This window comes from Protobothrops mucrosquamatus, unplaced genomic scaffold, assembly GCF_001527695.2.
Source record: "Protobothrops mucrosquamatus isolate PMUCROS unplaced genomic scaffold, P.Mucros_1.0 scaffold1173, whole genome shotgun sequence".
NCBI lineage: Eukaryota > Metazoa > Chordata > Lepidosauria > Squamata > Viperidae > Protobothrops > Protobothrops mucrosquamatus.
This window is the reverse complement of record NW_015387387.1, coordinates 44,139-61,124: the sequence shown is the minus strand read 5'-3', so window position 1 is coordinate 61,124 and position 16,986 is coordinate 44,139. Positions and strand designations below refer to the sequence as shown.

Here is a 16,986-nt window from a genome sequence, read left to right as displayed (position 1 = left end):
TTCTCCTTCAGCCAAAAGCAGTCAAATTGTTCATTTTCATGATTAACCAACTTTCTTTGATCTGAACATTGGAACTTTTCAATGGCCGAGTTAGAACTGTTTTTGTCACTGATAAATTCAAAATCAGAAGAGACCAACCAGAATTTGTTCCCAATGTGCTTTATGGACACTTAAACCTATAACCATCATGCATTTCTGTCTGTTTTTGTGATGGGTTATTGAATTAAATAAAACATAATTTACCCTATTTTTGACCTTTTCAGGAATTCCCCACCCCTCCTCCTTTGACTCCTACAGTCTGCATTTGTTTTGCCTGATTTAGTCCTCTTTAAGCTAGAAGCATGAGTAGGACAGTATTTATTACAGTCAATTTAACTGTGAGCTTGATGGCATTCTTTTATCAGCAGTGAGCGTTGAAGAGAAAGCATGAGAATGGGAAGAATCAATTGTGTGGGTAAAATTGTCTGACTTGGTCATCTGGTATTCAGATATCAGTTGAGTTGGAAAGGGATATTGCTGGGCTGTTCTATATCTTAAAGGTCTGCTAGTTGTGTTGGAAAGTCATATTTTGCTTACCAACCATGTGCTCTAAGATGAAACAAAGATTGTTGGCGAGTTTCAGCCAACAAAAATACTAAGAGATTTGACTGCCAACATGAGAAAAGTCTGTCCTTTAGAACAGCTGTGAAGATGAAGCAATTCATCATGAAGATTATTATTCCAAGCATTTTAGAAACTGCCTTGGGTATAATATCTGGGTAAATTTTACATGGTTTCAATTAAGAGCGGTCATGCTTAAAGAGAGTAATACGGCACTGTCTTCCTTTGCCTCGCTCCTGTCACGGATGAAAGGTTTTAAAATAAGTAGGTTCAACTGGAAGCAGGGAAACCATTATAAGTTGTTTGTCTTAAAGAGCATATTGTTATTAATGTCATGTATTATTATTAATAGTTGCCCTCACGCTGAATTTCTCAATGCACCCTGCTTCTCATTGAGGCATTAAAAGACTGAAGCAAGACAGTGTTTAAATCGCAGTTTGGCTGTAGTTACAAAAGATTGTATATATTTTACTCATGTTTATAGATCAGTTTCATGTTCTTAATCAGTAGCTGGTTTTCCTTCCGTGAGTAGTTGTGCACCTGAAGTTTGAACTATTAAATTCAGGGCAAGGAAAGAAAGCCACTTTGTGTTCCTATTTTAATTAAAAAAAAACTCTTAAGGCAAAAATACTTATGTTCCCACCATGAGTCAATCGATTATCATAATCCAGAGTAACTTTCTGGAAGAAATAATTGAGATGACAGGAATTCCACTGTTGAGGAATTCTGATTTAGCACTGTGTGAGTAAATATTGTATACGGGTTTTTGCAACTGAATGATGCATGAGTAGCTACTGAATCACCACATTTGGTTATGAGCCATTCGAAAAATTAAAAGAGAACAGCCTCCAGCCATTTGTTAATATTTTTTTCCAAGACAAGTTAATAATAATCAAGATAAGTCTTTGAAATAGGAAAATACCTTTTTAAAATTAATTCCACATTCCCATGTCATTCTGCTGTACATATGCTGATTCACTGGAAGTTTATGAGTAAAGTAGCAGCAAATTACAATAGCTGTCTTTTTTATTATTATTATTCACAGGATTTATAGGCTCCTCCAACTGACTCTGAGTAGACTATTATTTCCTTCTGAACAATATCTGAATGTGCTAATCTTTCATACAATACAGATCAAGAGGTGTTTCCATAGTGCAAATCTACTCAAAAATAAACCATTCTGTGTTCAGCAGTCATTCCCAATAAAACATACGAAGAATTACAACTTTCAAAGAGCTTCGGATTCTCCAGATCTTGTTTGTTTTAATTAATTGCATGCAAGGTAGTTTGAGACTTATGTATGCAATTTAACTTGTAACTTCTGACAGATTACTGATCTATTTTAATGGGACTTTTATTTTATATCTGACTGTCTTTCACTTCATGGGAATCTCTCAAAGATCAGGATATGATAAATGCAAATGAAGAGCAATTGCCTTTGAGTTCTTAATAAGCGATTCTTGGTTATAAATTCTTGGCTTGAATGAAAAATGAGGGGGAAATTGATATAAAATATGAATGACAATATAACATTGTAATAAGGCAATTGTAAAGTGGAATTACTCTGTCAATGCTTTTAAGCACTTCCCTAACATTTCAATTAATTACACATTGTGTTCCTACATGGCATGTTTTGCCAGACTAAGTTATAGGGAATCCAATTATTTTTTAGAGAATGGAACTAGTGATTCCCAAAAGACGGGAATCAGGCAGAGGGCAGTTGGAAATTTTTTAGCCAAATTTTACACTAATTGTCTCAAACATAAGTGACCCTGAATTTGGTGAAACTTACATCTTTTTAATACATGAGATTGAAATCTAGCAGTATTTTACTAACAACACTTCCTTATCAGATGGGAGTGGATAGATTTAAATTAAAGCCCAAAAGAGATACGCCTTCCAAAAGAATCCCTATCCAATAACTTTCTGCTTTCATTTTAAACACTATTTGTCATGAAAATGTTTTGCCACTCATGCTATGATCAATGTGGTTTATTGAGATCTGCTTTAATGATAACACACTTAATCTACACCCAGGGTGTTTTATGAAGGAACCACACCCAATTTCTAATTCTTGGCTTTTTTTTTTGCTTTTTTTTACAGGAATTTAATGATTTTGGTTTTTAGCACAAGTAGCAGCATCAAAGTAAGATGCCCAAGAATGAAATCTGAAAATGTCATAACTTTCTTTTAAATGTTATGTTTAAAAGCGACATACATACCATTACATTTCAGTGCAATCTTTTATTTAAGAGGCAGGAGAACACCTGTTCTATTAAAATGGGATTAAAAAAAATACTAATTTTAATGATCGAAATTTCACTGCCAGTTCTGCCCTTGATTTTACAGGAATAGAACAGGTGAGTGTAAGACTTTAGATATTTAAAGTAAACAGGGCTTATTTCAAAATGTTACAGTCACTGTGCCAATGTGTTGCACTTGATTGGCTAAATAAATTACATAACTTTTCCCCATCCTAAAATATTTATTACACAACAGCTCTATTTGCTACTTGGTAAAATTTATACAATTATTAAGGGGATTCTGTATGAAAACCTTTTGAGTATGCCACAGTCAATGTTAAATTATTTCTAAACACAAGTTTAGTAGGCTAACAATTGAAAAATTTCTCCTTTGATCAAATTGGGACTAGTATGATTTTCAGTTCAATTAAAATTGATACACTTTTTTTGAACAGATTCTCATTTCTGGCCACATTGTCCCAAAGGAAAGGGAAAATGGATTAAAATATTTTCTGATTCGCTGATTACATGCTCACTGATTTTCAGGGATATTTCCCAATGAAATATATTAGGGAAGCGTGGAAAGTTTGGCCTGAGTGGCTTCATGTTAAAAGAAATATATTTGCCCAGAAGATTTAAGCAAACTGGGTCTTGCAATTTAGTAGTATAAAGTATTAGTGGGTTTACTTCACATTTAAATCATAGGCATGTCAACTGATCAATCTTTACACCCAGTGCTTGCAAGACCTGTGAACTTCGTAACTAATCAGTTTCTATTTCAGTTAATCTTATTTCCTAACAAGGAAATTGCAATCATTTTGGAATTGGATTACATCCTAGAAGACAATGGGACACTTTATTTATTATACAGAAATCCCACGGGTCTTTCAAAGCAACACAGTGTTTCTTTATTTTAACCTGACATTAACTCTGCAAACTAAATTAAGCTGGGCAAAAGGTTGAATTCACACATTATGTTAAGACATAGGATGGTTTCCTTGATCTAGGCTTGGAGGAATGTGTGAACCCACTCCTTGTGATTTATAAATCTCAGTTTATGTCTTAAGCCCAACAATTTGGGGTTGATTTAGCAGAGTGGCTTGGTGGCATACCTGAACTCAAGTTTTATTGATTTGTCATTCTAATAAGCTTCAAAGTTGAAAAAAAGCATTTCGGTGTGGCTCAACCTGAACAAAATCCAGCCACAAGGCAATATTAATATGAGGGGAAGTAATGGAATTGGCGCATCAACTTTTGAAGAAAGATAAGCAACTCTTTGCAAACAGCTACAGGAGAACCATGCTAGAGATCCTCCTTCTGAATCACACATAGAGAGATCTAGTTTTTGCTTAGGATTGGAAAAGGGGAGATTTAATGAAAGAAGGTCACTCTGCAAGGACTAGACTAAGCCAAAGCGCTAACTTATTCCTGCCTCTTCCCCGTCCAATCCAAAGCTGTCTCACCATTTTCGCCAAAATCCGTAACTGTTAAAAAAAATAAATACTGGGAAAGCTGACATTTTTTTTTATTTTATGGTAAGGAAATGAAAACAAAACAAGAAGCTTTTTCAGTTCTGAAGTGAAGAAGTGAAGACGCTTCTTGGATCAGAAGCGAAGCGTCTCCAAGCAAAAACAAAGCTGCTCCAGTTGCCTTTTATAAAAGCACCTTTGAGACAACCATGATCTGGATGACTGAGACTCTCCATATAGACAAAACAATTCTCCCTATTTTAGCCCCAAGCTCACAACACCCACGAATTACAACCAATCGTATTTGCTGTTTTGTGTATAATCACAGAGCAGGGTGACTTAATCTTGGACTCTTGGGTAGCCCCCCGCTCGTCATAGGAACTCAACTTTGGAAGACAAATGCTTGTAGTAAGTAACTGCAATGTATTGTAAGCAACTGCATCTGAAGATCTGAGCTCCTAAGAGCACTTGGAAGTATTTGTCCAATTCACCACCCTTCTCTAACCCCCCCCCCCAAACCTGGGTATTATTTCTGGGTCCTTTTTGGATCCAGAGGACAGTTGCTTGCCTGTCAAAAAGGAAAGACAGATGAAGAGAGGATAGCCATCTACTGTGTCGGTATAAGCACCGACAATTGCCACTTTGTGCCTTTGAAGTCATAGGAGATATAACAGGGTAAGTGACAATTGGGAAACATTTGCTTGCCAGGCATTTGAGAAACAGCATTATTGGGAATTATGTCCTTGATTGATCTGCCCTAGTTAGAGGTTGATTTCTAAAGTTCCTTCTTACACTTGGATCTTAGTTTCGGGACTGGGATGGGGGTGGAGAGCAACTGAAACTTTCTCTGAAACCAATAATCTCCCCAGTTGCTGATCCCGAATCCTTGGCACAATCTTAAATCCCACTTTGAGAAAGATTACCCTTAATGTGGTGTGTGTGTGTGTGAAACTCTCTTTTGCCCCTGGGTAAAATTCAAAGCAGGATGCCTGCAACCCACTGAATATGAGTTTCAGGTAAGACCACAAACGTTGAGGTTCAACAACAACAGTTGCCCTGAAAACTTATTTGCAAGGGAAGAGATTTGCGGCTTCTTTGGCAAACATTTTACAGAGAGAGAGAGAAAAGAACAAAAGTAAGTAAGTAAGTAAGTAAGTAAGTAAGTAAGTAAGTAAGTAAGTAAGGAAGGAAGGAAGGAAGGAAGGAAGGAAGGAAGGAAGGAAGGAAGGAAGGAAGGAAGGAAGGAAGGGGAAAAAAGAAAGGAGAAAGGAAAGGAAGGAGAAACGAGAAAGGAATTGAAGGAAGGAAAAGGAAGGAGAAAGGAATTGAAGGAAGGAAAAGAAGGAAAGGAAGGAGAAAGGAATCAAAGGAAGGAAGGAAAAGGAAGGAGAAAGGAAAGAAAACGGAGAAAGGAACCGAAGGAAGGAAGGAGAAAGGAAGGAAGGAAGGAAGGAAGGAAGAAGAAAGGAGAAGAGAAGTCTACATCCATCGTTAAGCTTTCTTTGCCTGGACCCCGAGGCAGGATCCAAGCCCCGCAGCCGGTCTGTCTCCCCCAAAACGTTGTCCTTCTCGAGAGGGGAAAGCGAGGCTTCCCTTCCCCTCCCCTCCCTTCCCCTCCCCTCCCGGGCCTCTTACCGGTGCAGGAGTGCAAAGCTTTGGGTCTCACGACCAGCGAGGGGCAGACGGAGTAGAGCGAGAGCTTCTCGAAGTAATCGCAGGTCTCCTTGGAGAGGATCTCGTCGATCATGAAGGTCTTGTAGCGCCGCCTGGCTGCTTTCAGCTGCTGCCCGGGAGACGGCAGCCGGAGCCCACCTTGGCAGTGCATGGCGGGGGGAAAGCTCGGGGGGGAAGGGGGGCACCGCGGAGCCCCGGGAGGGGAGCGAAGGAGAAGGAAACCGCAGGGAAAGTCGGCGCTGGGCTGGCGGGCGGCCCCCGAGATCCAGTGACTCTGCCTGCCTGCCTGCCTTCCTTGGCTGCCTTCCTTGGCTGCCGTCCTTGACTGACTGACTGCCTTCCTTTCTTCCTTCTTTCTTTGCCTGCCTGCCTTGCCTGCCCGCCGCGCTCTCCTCCTGCCTTCCCCACCTCCAGCCTCTATATAAGCCTCGGAGAGAGCCGCGCACCCGGCCCTGCTCAGAACACCCCAGCTGTCAATCAAGCGCGCCTATCTTCCGCAGCGACCCCATTGTTCGACCGCGGGCTGCGCGGGACAGCGAGTCATCGCTCTATTTTAAGAAGCCGAGGTGTGGATTGGCTTCGCTTCCCTCCTCCAGCTGGAAGAAGGCCCAGGGGTTGGGGTTAGGCTTGGCTGCGCTGATGTGTGTGTGTGTGTGTGTGTGTTGGGTGTAAGAGAGGATTCACTTCCCCGCCTCTTCTTCCATCCTCCCTCCCGCTTTTGCAACAGACGTTGGAAGAAACAGAAACGAACCCGTCAGACTCCTTTGGAGACTTAAAGTTGTCCCGCGGGAAGTCCTGGGAGGACTTCGGCGCTTGGTTCCAAAAAGGAGCAGAATCCGAATTAAGCTAAGCCACAAATAGGCAGCCCGCTCTGCCTTCTGGTGGTACACCCCCTGCTTCCCCAAGGGAAAAGCAGAGGGACCCTAACCCTCAGGTGAAGCTCAACGCGGGGTCCTGCCCTAACCGAGGTAAATCCAGGGCGCCCTGGATTAACAGGTGCCCTGATTGTGGTCCGGTCCCGTTTCAGGGCTTTTGGGGTGGGCCGGTTAATATTCGCTTCCCAGCAAACGCGCGCAGGTCAGCATTATAAACTAAAAGACGGGAGATTTGTAGGAATAGCTGGGAAAGGCGTTCTGACGAGGGCCTTCAGGCCGAGTCCGCTAAAAGAAGATAACCTTGGCCGGAGCATGAAATGGTCTCTGAATATATGAAAGTTGTGTTTGTAATGGAAACATCCCATTCTTTGTTCTGAAGGATATCCTACCGGATAAGTACAGTACTTTGTAGCATTGTACAAACACAGACACACAGACACACACACAGAGAGAGTGTGAGAGAGACCGAGACTGTGATTCTAAAAGACTCCTATAAGCCACAATGCGCTCTCGGGGTAATAGGCTTCGGTGTGAAATAATCTCAAGGGAGGCCAACAAGGCTGAGGATGCGCCCAGGCGCAACTCCACATCTGTCTGTTAAGTCTTACTGAGCTTGGACGGGCCGACCCCGTCGACTTGGACGCCTAAATGAAACGAGAAAGTTTTTCCCACCCACTGACTGCTCCAACGATCCAACTCTTTGCCGATTCAGGATACTGAATGTGGACCCCCATCGGCCGCGATCAAAAGAGGCTCAAGTTCAGAAAATTTGCCACACCAGCCTGAATTTTATTTGGCTTCATAAGAAACTGGAGAGCCATAAAGAATACACTCATGCATTTCTTTCTTTCTTTCTTTCTTTCTTTCTTTCTTTCTTTCTTTCTTTCTTTCTTTCTTTCTTTCTTTCTTTCTTTCTTTCTNTCTGTCTGTCTGTCTGTCTGTCTGTCTGTCTGTCTGTCTGTCTATCTATCTATCTATCTATCTATCTATCTATCTATCTATCTATCTATCTATCTATCTATCTATCTATCTATCTATCAATCATCTGCTGGTTTTATTGGTTTTAGTATACATTTTCAGCGCTCTTCTCCTGGATTTCCCATATTCAGGCGGGAGCTGCGAGGTGAAAAACCGGCCTGAAAAGCGACCCATCCACGCTCCCGCGCAGACAGCTTCCGTCCTTTGGGGGAAAGGGCCCCTGTAAGCCGATTCAGCCAATATCAAACTGTCTTCTCCCCTTCTGGAGCTGCAGGCAGGTGAAGCCAAATCGTAACAGGCTTCAGTGTTCGTTCCTTTCCTCGGCTCTCGGCTGGTTGCCCGGAACGAGCTTTTTGACGGTGCGCCTCCGGGAGCGCGCCTCTCTTCCCTGCTGCAGGGGCTTCGGATCCGGGACTTTTGCAAATGTCCCCAAAATCCAGGGAGGGGGGGACGATGTTTAGGGGCGCAGCTCCCTCACGTAGCACCCCAAGACCAGGAACCATCTCCCCCTCCCCTATATGTGACCTGCAAGGTAACAGGCCGGTAATCGCGAACCTGGGAGGGAAAGCTAATCCCTCTTCCAGTTATTCCCGGGCTTTTTTTCCGCGGTCAGGCTTGGATGGAAAAGGCTGGCGAGTGCACCCACGGGGTCCCCCCCCCCCATCAACTGCGGTCGCGGGCAATTCTAGCCCACGAAACCTTTTCAAGAAGAGCACCCTGGAGTTTTTAAGGGACGGGGCGACGTCGACCTTTCTTCCTCCTCCTCCTCTCTCTCCTCCACCTCCTCCGGGTAGAAGCTCGCGAATTTCCCCGCATCCCACCACCACCTTCCTAACCACGCGTGGGAAGAAACCGCCCCCCCCGCGCGGAGAAAAGCCTAAATCCCAGATCTCTCGCGCCCCGGGTCTCTCTCCTCTCTCTCCCTCCCTCTCCCATTCCACGCCTTGCAACTATCTAATTCTAGCTGCAGTTATTTTCCCCAACCGTTTTGCCCCAGAAGACGGAGCTTTTTCAGCCGCTCTCATCTCGAATGGTGGGGTTTTTTTTTTTTTTCCCCCTTCCCCCCTCCCCCCTTCTTCCGCGCTCATTCAGAAACTCGCTCCCGCTTCTTTGATCCTTAACTCTGGTTCTCCTGCTTAGCAGCCCCCGGGCTCGGCCGCTCTTCCTTCCTGTTGCATTTTTTCCTATCGAAAACTTTTTAAAACCCCTCGCCGTCAGAAAACCGGCCTTCTCCTCCCCCAGGACGAAAAGCCAAGCAAACGAGAGAAAAAAAAACCACGTCGTTTTAAATGTCCCTTCCCCCCCCGCCCCAAGAGTGGACAGATGGCTGGGTGAATAGTATTTTTATTCCGCGTGGATAAAAAATAAAAGTAAGCTTTCCTATCTTACAGCATGTCCATATCTACCGGTATCTATCTCTACCTGCATATATCTATAATTCATTTTATTTCCTCCCCCCCCCCCGTGATAAAGCAACCGAACTCCCCTTCCTCCTTCGGTAACCCACATTTAGGGAGCAGCTACGTATCATTCGCGGGGGAGTCGCTACCATAGACCTGACTTTGCACTTGGGCGAAGGGCAAGGAAGACGCGCTCCTCCCCCCTCTCGTTTTCTTAGTTTCCTGCCGAACCGGAGGGATATCTGCCTGTCCGTTTCTTATGTTACTGCTTATGTAATTCTGCTCCTCCCAGGATTTGTTTAGTTAGCTTGAAATCCTGGCGTGAAGGAATTGAGTTTATAAACTTTCCTACAATTAAATCAGAAGGCGAGAGATACAAAATGGAAACGATAACTTTGGGATCCAAACAGACAGACTGATAATTTTGGGACATCTGTCCCACCACACGCCTGATATCGCTATCGTGGGAAAGGGGGGGGAAAAAAGTCTGGTTCATTGATATGATGCAGGAGTGGAAGAGAAACAGCTAGAAAAAAATAATAATAACGAAATATCGCGATTTGCCAATTCAAGTTGAGCGATTGTTGAGGAAGAAATCGATGGTTGATTGATCAACGGAGCAATACCCAAAGGGCTGCCTGGATACATGGAAATTTTGAATTTATTAGACCTGAAGATTATGACATTGCAAAAAAACAACAACACACCATCTCACTTGGAACTGCCTATATACTTAGACGCTTCCTTAACAGCGCTTAGGTCCTTGGTTAGGACTTGAACTTTTAAGTTTTTACTAGTCCCAGATTGTGAACCAAACTGTAGATTAAATCAGCAACAGCAACAGCAGCAACAGCAGCAGCAGCAGCAGCAACAACAACAACAACAACAACAACAACAACAACAACAACAACAACAACAACAACAATAATAATAATAATAATAATAATAATAATAATAATAATAATAATAATAATAATAATAATAATAAAGCATAGCCATTTAAGGCAGTTAGGAATAACGGTCTGAAATCAATTTTAAAAAATTGGGAAGAAGCGCCAGAGAGGGACAGCCCACCGGATGGACCCTGTTTCTCCCAAGGGTTTTGTGCATTTGTGTGTGTGCTCGACCCCCCCCCCCCGTTGTATATCAGAAAGAGAGGGAAAGACTCCAACCTTCGAGACACAATATTCACCCGGCTGCACAAACCCAAAGCCACACAGCAGAGACCGAGCGGCCCCTGTGTGGTGTATTTGTGTCCGCTTTGTGCGGGTGTGCAATTCAGCAAAGGCGGTGCAAGTGACCCAACACCGCCAAGAAAAGCCACGGCACGCACGTAGGGGAAAAAGGAATTGCAAAAGTCTTCGAGAATAACTCCCATTGACCTCGATGGGATTTATTCCTGGGAAAGCTTGAAGCGCGCGCGTTCCTTGCTTCAGAAGCAGCCGCTGGGGATTCCCCCTGCCCCCCCTTTAAAGATTCGCTTTAAAAGAACACCTGCTTTAAAACTTGCAGCCAACGGTAACAAAGCGGGATTCATAATGTGCGTGTAAACATTCCAGTTCCTCTTCTAACCGCAGATTCATTGAAACCAGTGCCATTAAACGAAGGATAGAGTGCCATCCTAAAGCCGCAGTAGATGCTTGAGATAAATGGATAAGATCCTATGTAGGTTAAGGAACGAACGCCGGGCTATAACGAGTTTTTCCTCCTGTCAGTCCCTATTGTTATGATTTGTCTCAAGTCAACCACCACGAATTTTCCCAATGAAAGGGAGCACCAGAAAAAAAAATATTATTTTGCGCCTTGTTTCCCCTCTCCCCGATTCAAACGAAACGAAATAAAATAGGCAGGACTCTCTCCCCGGAGGACAGCGAATCCTGGCTGGCAGGATTTTTTGCTTCTTTTCATTTTGAAATAAAATGAGAATGAACTTCAGAAGCCCAAACGGAGATTCAGCCAACGGGAGTCTCCCATAAACTGAACCCCCCCCCCAAAAAAACCCCAAAACCTCGAACCGGGAAATTAGAATTTCTGCAAGAATATAATACTTAGACGAACAGAAAGAACGCTATTAAAGAAGCGCTGCTGTTTTCTCAAGTGACAGCTGAGGTTTTGTGAAACTAAGCTAGAATGACTTGAAAAACGAGGCTTGGGGAAGTTTGTGCAAGGAGATTGTGTGTGTTTTTTCCCTTCTTCTTCTTTTTCTTGGAATTGTGCTGAAGGTCTTTTCGCCCTACGGGCAACTGATCAAAGATCCGGAGGACGAAGGCTCAGCGCCAAGGCCTTCTCCCTTTTATTGGGGTCTTTCCCCAAAACTTCATTCTCCCGAAATGTAGGGCGTGTTAAAATCCCAACTCCTTCTAAGTACACTTTCTCCGACTTGGAGAAAGAAAAGAAAAAAAAGGCTGATTTTGTGCTTGATTGGAAGGCACGTTCAGCCGACAATCGGTTTTAACTTTCGATTAAAAAAATAATTTTAATGTACTTTTTTAATCAGAGATAGAAGAGAAACAAGGCAGACGCCTTTCCATTTGGCCCCAGTTTGATGGAGATTATTTCACCTCATTTTTCCTGTCTGCGTACTTATTCTTCTCTGAATACAATAAAGCTGTTGAGCACGGAGAAAACTAGAGAGGCGGGGCGGGGGGGAGGGAAACAACATTATCAGGCAGAAGGATAATGAAATTGGAAGCATTTCTGCATAAATCTCCCTTTGCTTTTCAAGGATTTTAAATAAAGCTGTTTCTTTTTTTCTATTTCAAATCCTCTCCCATGAAAAAAAAAGTTCATTGGAGAATTCCACCCCTTGTTTTAATGAGTCCAACTTTCAGCCGTTTATCAATGACATTTTCTTTCTGGGTGATCAAAACAACTGGAATAAAGTCACAAAACCTTGTTGATCACTGTTCTTTTGAGGTGCTTTGGTATTTGCGTGCTGTGTATGTATATGTATCCCAGCAACTGTTCAGATTATTATTATTATTATTATTATTATTATTATTATTATTATTATTATTATTATTATTATTATTATTATTATTAAAAATGTATGGAGTATTCCCCAATCAAAAGTGAACCAATTCTAGTGCAATTTTACTGGCACAAGCAAACAAAAATATTTCGCTACTGGGAGACGCTTGTGAATTCAGCCTGAGGGTAGAAAAGATATTCAAATTCATGTGTGCATTTTTAAATTTAATTTTTAGTTTCAGGAAAATTAAGTGTGAACATTCTACACCTTATAAAGTACACTTTGTAACATGCAATCAATATGAAACTGTTACAGATCTGACTCCTTTATTCTGTTCATAAATTCTACTTATCATTTTTTTTTTTGTATTACCCAAAGTTACTTTGGAGAATCTAACGCATCTTTCTTTCTGATAATTTACACATTGTTGGAATCATTATCATCCTGCCTGGCACATTTTAACTCTCGCAGATACACAATAGTGTAAGCTGCAACTGCATTGATTCTATATTGATAAAAGATAGTAATAATTATAATATTACTATAAAGATCAGCAGTAATATTTTAAGATGTATTGTAATATATTTGTTTCACATTTTGGCTGTTTCATTTTTTTACACATGTCGTATAAAAGTAAAAAAGTGGTGAGAAAGGCTGAATAGCACAAAAGTTTGAAAGAATGAAGTGGAGCTTTATTTCTCTCTTGTGGTTTCTTCTCCCTCCCTCCCTCCCTCTCTTTCTCTCCCTCTCCTTATCTCTGAAAATGAGGAGTTGTGCCAGTTTGGCAAACCAAAATTCACACTCCCCCATGTTGTGTTTTTCAAGGGGCTGCATTTAAAAATGGTCTGAAAACCTTGGCTGGTTTTTCACAGAGTAGCTACCCTCCTTTGATTGATTGCTATACACACATTAGATCAGTTCTGTCATCTGCAGTGGTTGCCAGGTGGTTTCCAGACCTCAGTTGCTGGCATTAAGCTCTAAAGTCGGAGTGAGCAAACTTTTTCCAGCGAAGAATCCTATCCAATGCTCCAGTTGCTTGCTAGGGCATCCTACACCACAACACAATGGGCAGGACTTGGGCCCAAAAAATAGAAATCAGTTACATTCAGATGTGGTGCAAATTGTATAGGCAGCCCAGCTATCCTCCATTCAAATATTTAACTCATTGCTTGGTGTTATATTCAAATTTATAATTTGGTAACAACTTTTGACAACTTGTAGGGATCGCATTCAAGCCTGTTGTCTGGGGTGGGAGAAAGTGATAAGCCTCACAGCTGCATATTTGCCTGGGACAGTCTGGGGCCATTGTAGCTGTTCCTGGCTTTGTGTGTGTGTGTGTGTGTGTGTATGTGTGTGTTTGTGTGTGTTTGTCAGGTAGTGAGTTCTTTTTACCAGAACTATCTTTTCCCACTGTTGATTAGGCATGCATTTGGATTATGTTTTTATATCTAGAATGGAGCAGGTACTTGATTTGGCCAATAATGATAGAAGAGAATATTTGTAGCTCAGGGCTGAAATAAGGGATCCTTGGTGCTCTCTGAACTTGCTTGTTTTCTTGCAGATGTTTCATTACCCAACTAGGTAACATCATCAGTGCTAGAAGGGAGTGGGGGAGGAGGAGGAGGAGGAGGAGGAGGAGGAGGAGGAGGAGGAGGAGGAAGAAGAAGAAGAAAACTGTGGAGTCCTTGGTGGTCTCTGAGCTGGGTGGTTTTCTTGCAGATATTCCATTACCCAACTAGGTAGCATCATCATTATCTATTTCACTTGGTAATAAAATCTCTGCAAGAAAACCACCGAACTCAGAGACCACCAAGGACCCCACAGTTCAACCCGAGCTCAACCCCCATTCCTACTTCTTGATCACATGGCCTAAAATGGAACCTATGTGATCTGCATTGCAATTGCAGAGTGCAAATAAGCACACATAGATACAACACAAAGAGAAAACACACAAACATGCACCATGTTATTTTTTTACACAGAAGTAAATACAGACACCTCCAAAGGCCACTCCTGGTTAAAGGGCCTTAATAATTTCCAGAAGCTATGCTCCATTGGTTTTCTTTCTTTCTTTCTTTCTTTCTTTCTTTCTTTCTTTCTTTCTTTCTTTCTTTCTTTCTTTCTTTCTTCTCTTTTTTTCTCTTTCTTCTCTTTCTTTCTTTCCACTCTCAGTGACTCTGGGCGGCTTACAAACAATAAAAACCCAATATAAAAGAATAAAAAACAATAACCTTCCACCCCCTTACTCTTCTTTGTTAGTTTTCTAAGCCGTTTAAAAACAATTGGTTCTAGAGCTATTTATGCTGTATTTATGCTTTTTGTTCATTCTGTGGTTGCTTTTTAACAGCTTTCCTACTGCATGGTATTAAATGTTAGTGTTTGATTGATTGTGCTATCAAGCCTTTATGCCATCACATAGATCAGTTTTCTCTCCGATTATCTGCGCCTTATATTGTTGTATGTTTAAGCAAAGTGATTTAAATGATTTGTACACTACCTAAAATTGCAGTTATTGGGCACTTTAAGAGGCCATCAATCAGTCAGCAGAACTAAAGGCTGTCAAGGATAACAGCTTGTAAATTTAAGTAAAGCTTCCCTTATCCTTTTCCTCCATAATTCAAGCACTGTGAAGTGTGTTTCTTATCATTCCTTGCCCGTCTGGAGTCAGGGCTTGGGTGAGCCTCCCATCCATCCATTAAATGTGATGTTCTGAACTTTTCAGAAATTAAACAAGAGAAAAAGACCGATTGGGAGGAAAGACAAATGTTAAATCTTTCAATCTGATGCTTCATTCATTTGGTCTGAAGTCCATTCCCACATGCCAGAAAGGGAAAGATAAATGGGTGAACAAAACACACAGCTGCACACATGACTGCAAGCATGTTTAGTGTTCTATGAAAAAAAAAAAAATTCCAAGGAAACATTTCATTAAAGAGTCGGATTCTTTAAAAGAGAAAGAGAGAGAAATTTAATGTCAGGGTTCTTGTCATAGGCAGCACACGCTAGCTGTCAATCAAAGGCAGCCTCCTTGGTCAAGAAGAATCAGGGGTCTTGTTTCTAACCCAGAATGAAGTGGCTTCAATAGCAAACATCTGCTGTATGGGCTCAACCCCTCCCCTTACAGCTGTCAGGATCACCCAACACCCCCCCCCCAGTGTTGTTAAAAAAAGAATTCACCCCATTCCTGCATTTATTGAGAAACATCAAATCTGGGGGAAACATAAAAGTGAAGATACTTAGCAAGGAAGGAGGTAAAACATTAACTTTCAGCCAGGTCAAACTCAGCTCCAAATTTGCCAGTTTGGCCTAGTGGCTTAGAAACCAGGAGACGGTGAGCTCTAGTTCCCACCTTAAGCATGAAAGCCGGCTGGGTGACTTTGGACCAATCACCAGGAGACTGGGAATTCTAATCCCGCCTTAGGTATGAAAGCTGACTGGGTGACTTTGGGCCAATCACCAGGAGACTGGGAGTTCTAATCCCGCCTTAGGTATGAAAGCTGACGGTGACTTTGGGCCAATCACCAGTAGACTGGGAGTTCTAGTCCCGCCTTAGGCATGAAAGCTGACTGGGAGACTTTGGGCCAATCATGAGGAGACTGGGAGTTCTGATCCTGCCTTAGGCATGAAAGCTGACTGGGTGACTTTGGGCCAATCACCAGGAGACGGGGAGTTCTAATCCTGCCTTAGGCACAAAAGCCAGCTGGGTGTCCTTGGGCCATTCACTCTCTCTCTCAGCCCAACCTACCTCACAGGGTTGTTGTTGTGGAGAAAAAGAGGAGGAAGGAGTGTTGTGTACGTCTGCCACCTTGAGTTACTTCTAAAGTAATAAAGGTGAGACAAAAATCAAATAAACAAGAATAGTAATAAACTCATTCCTGTCTCAGACAAAGAATACGAAGCCATAAGACCTCAAAACTGTCTCTCATTTTATTACTATGGGATGAGGTCCCACCAAAAGGCTGCTCAGGTGTGGCAGATCCATCTCTGTTTTCCAGAGAGAGGCAGAATCCACAGGCACTAAATTGTACCCCCAGAATTTGCTGCACGAGGAGTGGGGATACCCATATTCAGGTACTGCTTTAGTCCTAGAAGCTACCTGGGTGCCCTTGGGCCAGTCATTTCACCAACATGCCAGATTGAGGAGATAGAACAAACCAGAAGAGGGAATTCTGTGTTCCCCGAGTTCTTGGCAGGATAAAAATGTAATGAAATGTAGTGGAAAAAACCACATCTAAGGATAAACAATCATTTTGGGTTGGCAACTACATTTGACTTCAGCAAGTCTTTCTCCAGAAGACAAACTGGCAAGATGCTTTCCAACGGCCTTCTAACAGCCTCAGAACGTTCTCCATCACCCCAAGCTTGCTATTGTGCTTGGTGGGCAGGTGGACATACTCCTAAACAGGTCCTGGGCTGCAGCCTGCACTATTTTTAATTGGAACCGGTCAGTGATATCTTAGTGCACATGTGTTGCGCATAAAAACGGGTGAGATTTAATCTCAGGATCATGGCCCACCAGACCCGTGGAGAACAAGATCGAAGACCCTCTTGGATTAAAATATAGATGGTGATAGTCAGCAGGACTTTGCATACTGGGGTTTTTGTTTTTCATTTTTTCCAAATACGGTAGCCTCTTTTCAAAATATCGAAGTCACAGGCCAAGAAATTGTCAAAGACTACAGTGTTGCCTATCCTTCAGCTGGGCATATTCATAGGATGTGATTAGAAAATATTCATAGACAAGTTCAAAATGTATCGATAAACTGCACACTAACT

At 42.3% G+C, this 16,986-nt stretch overlaps 1 protein-coding gene across 1 annotated transcript in view; it reads right to left on the bottom strand.

Moving 5' to 3' along the window:
* Positions 1–6,137, bottom strand: part of LOC107291715 (homeobox protein BarH-like 2) — a 37,935-nt gene extending 31,798 nt beyond the window's left edge. Inside the window, exon 1 of the mRNA XM_015820741.1 lies at positions 5,948–6,137. Coding sequence (XP_015676227.1) covers positions 5,948–6,137 — 190 coding nt within the window. The remainder of the gene's footprint in view (positions 1–5,947) is intronic.
* Positions 6,138–16,986: the final 10,849 nt, after the last annotated feature.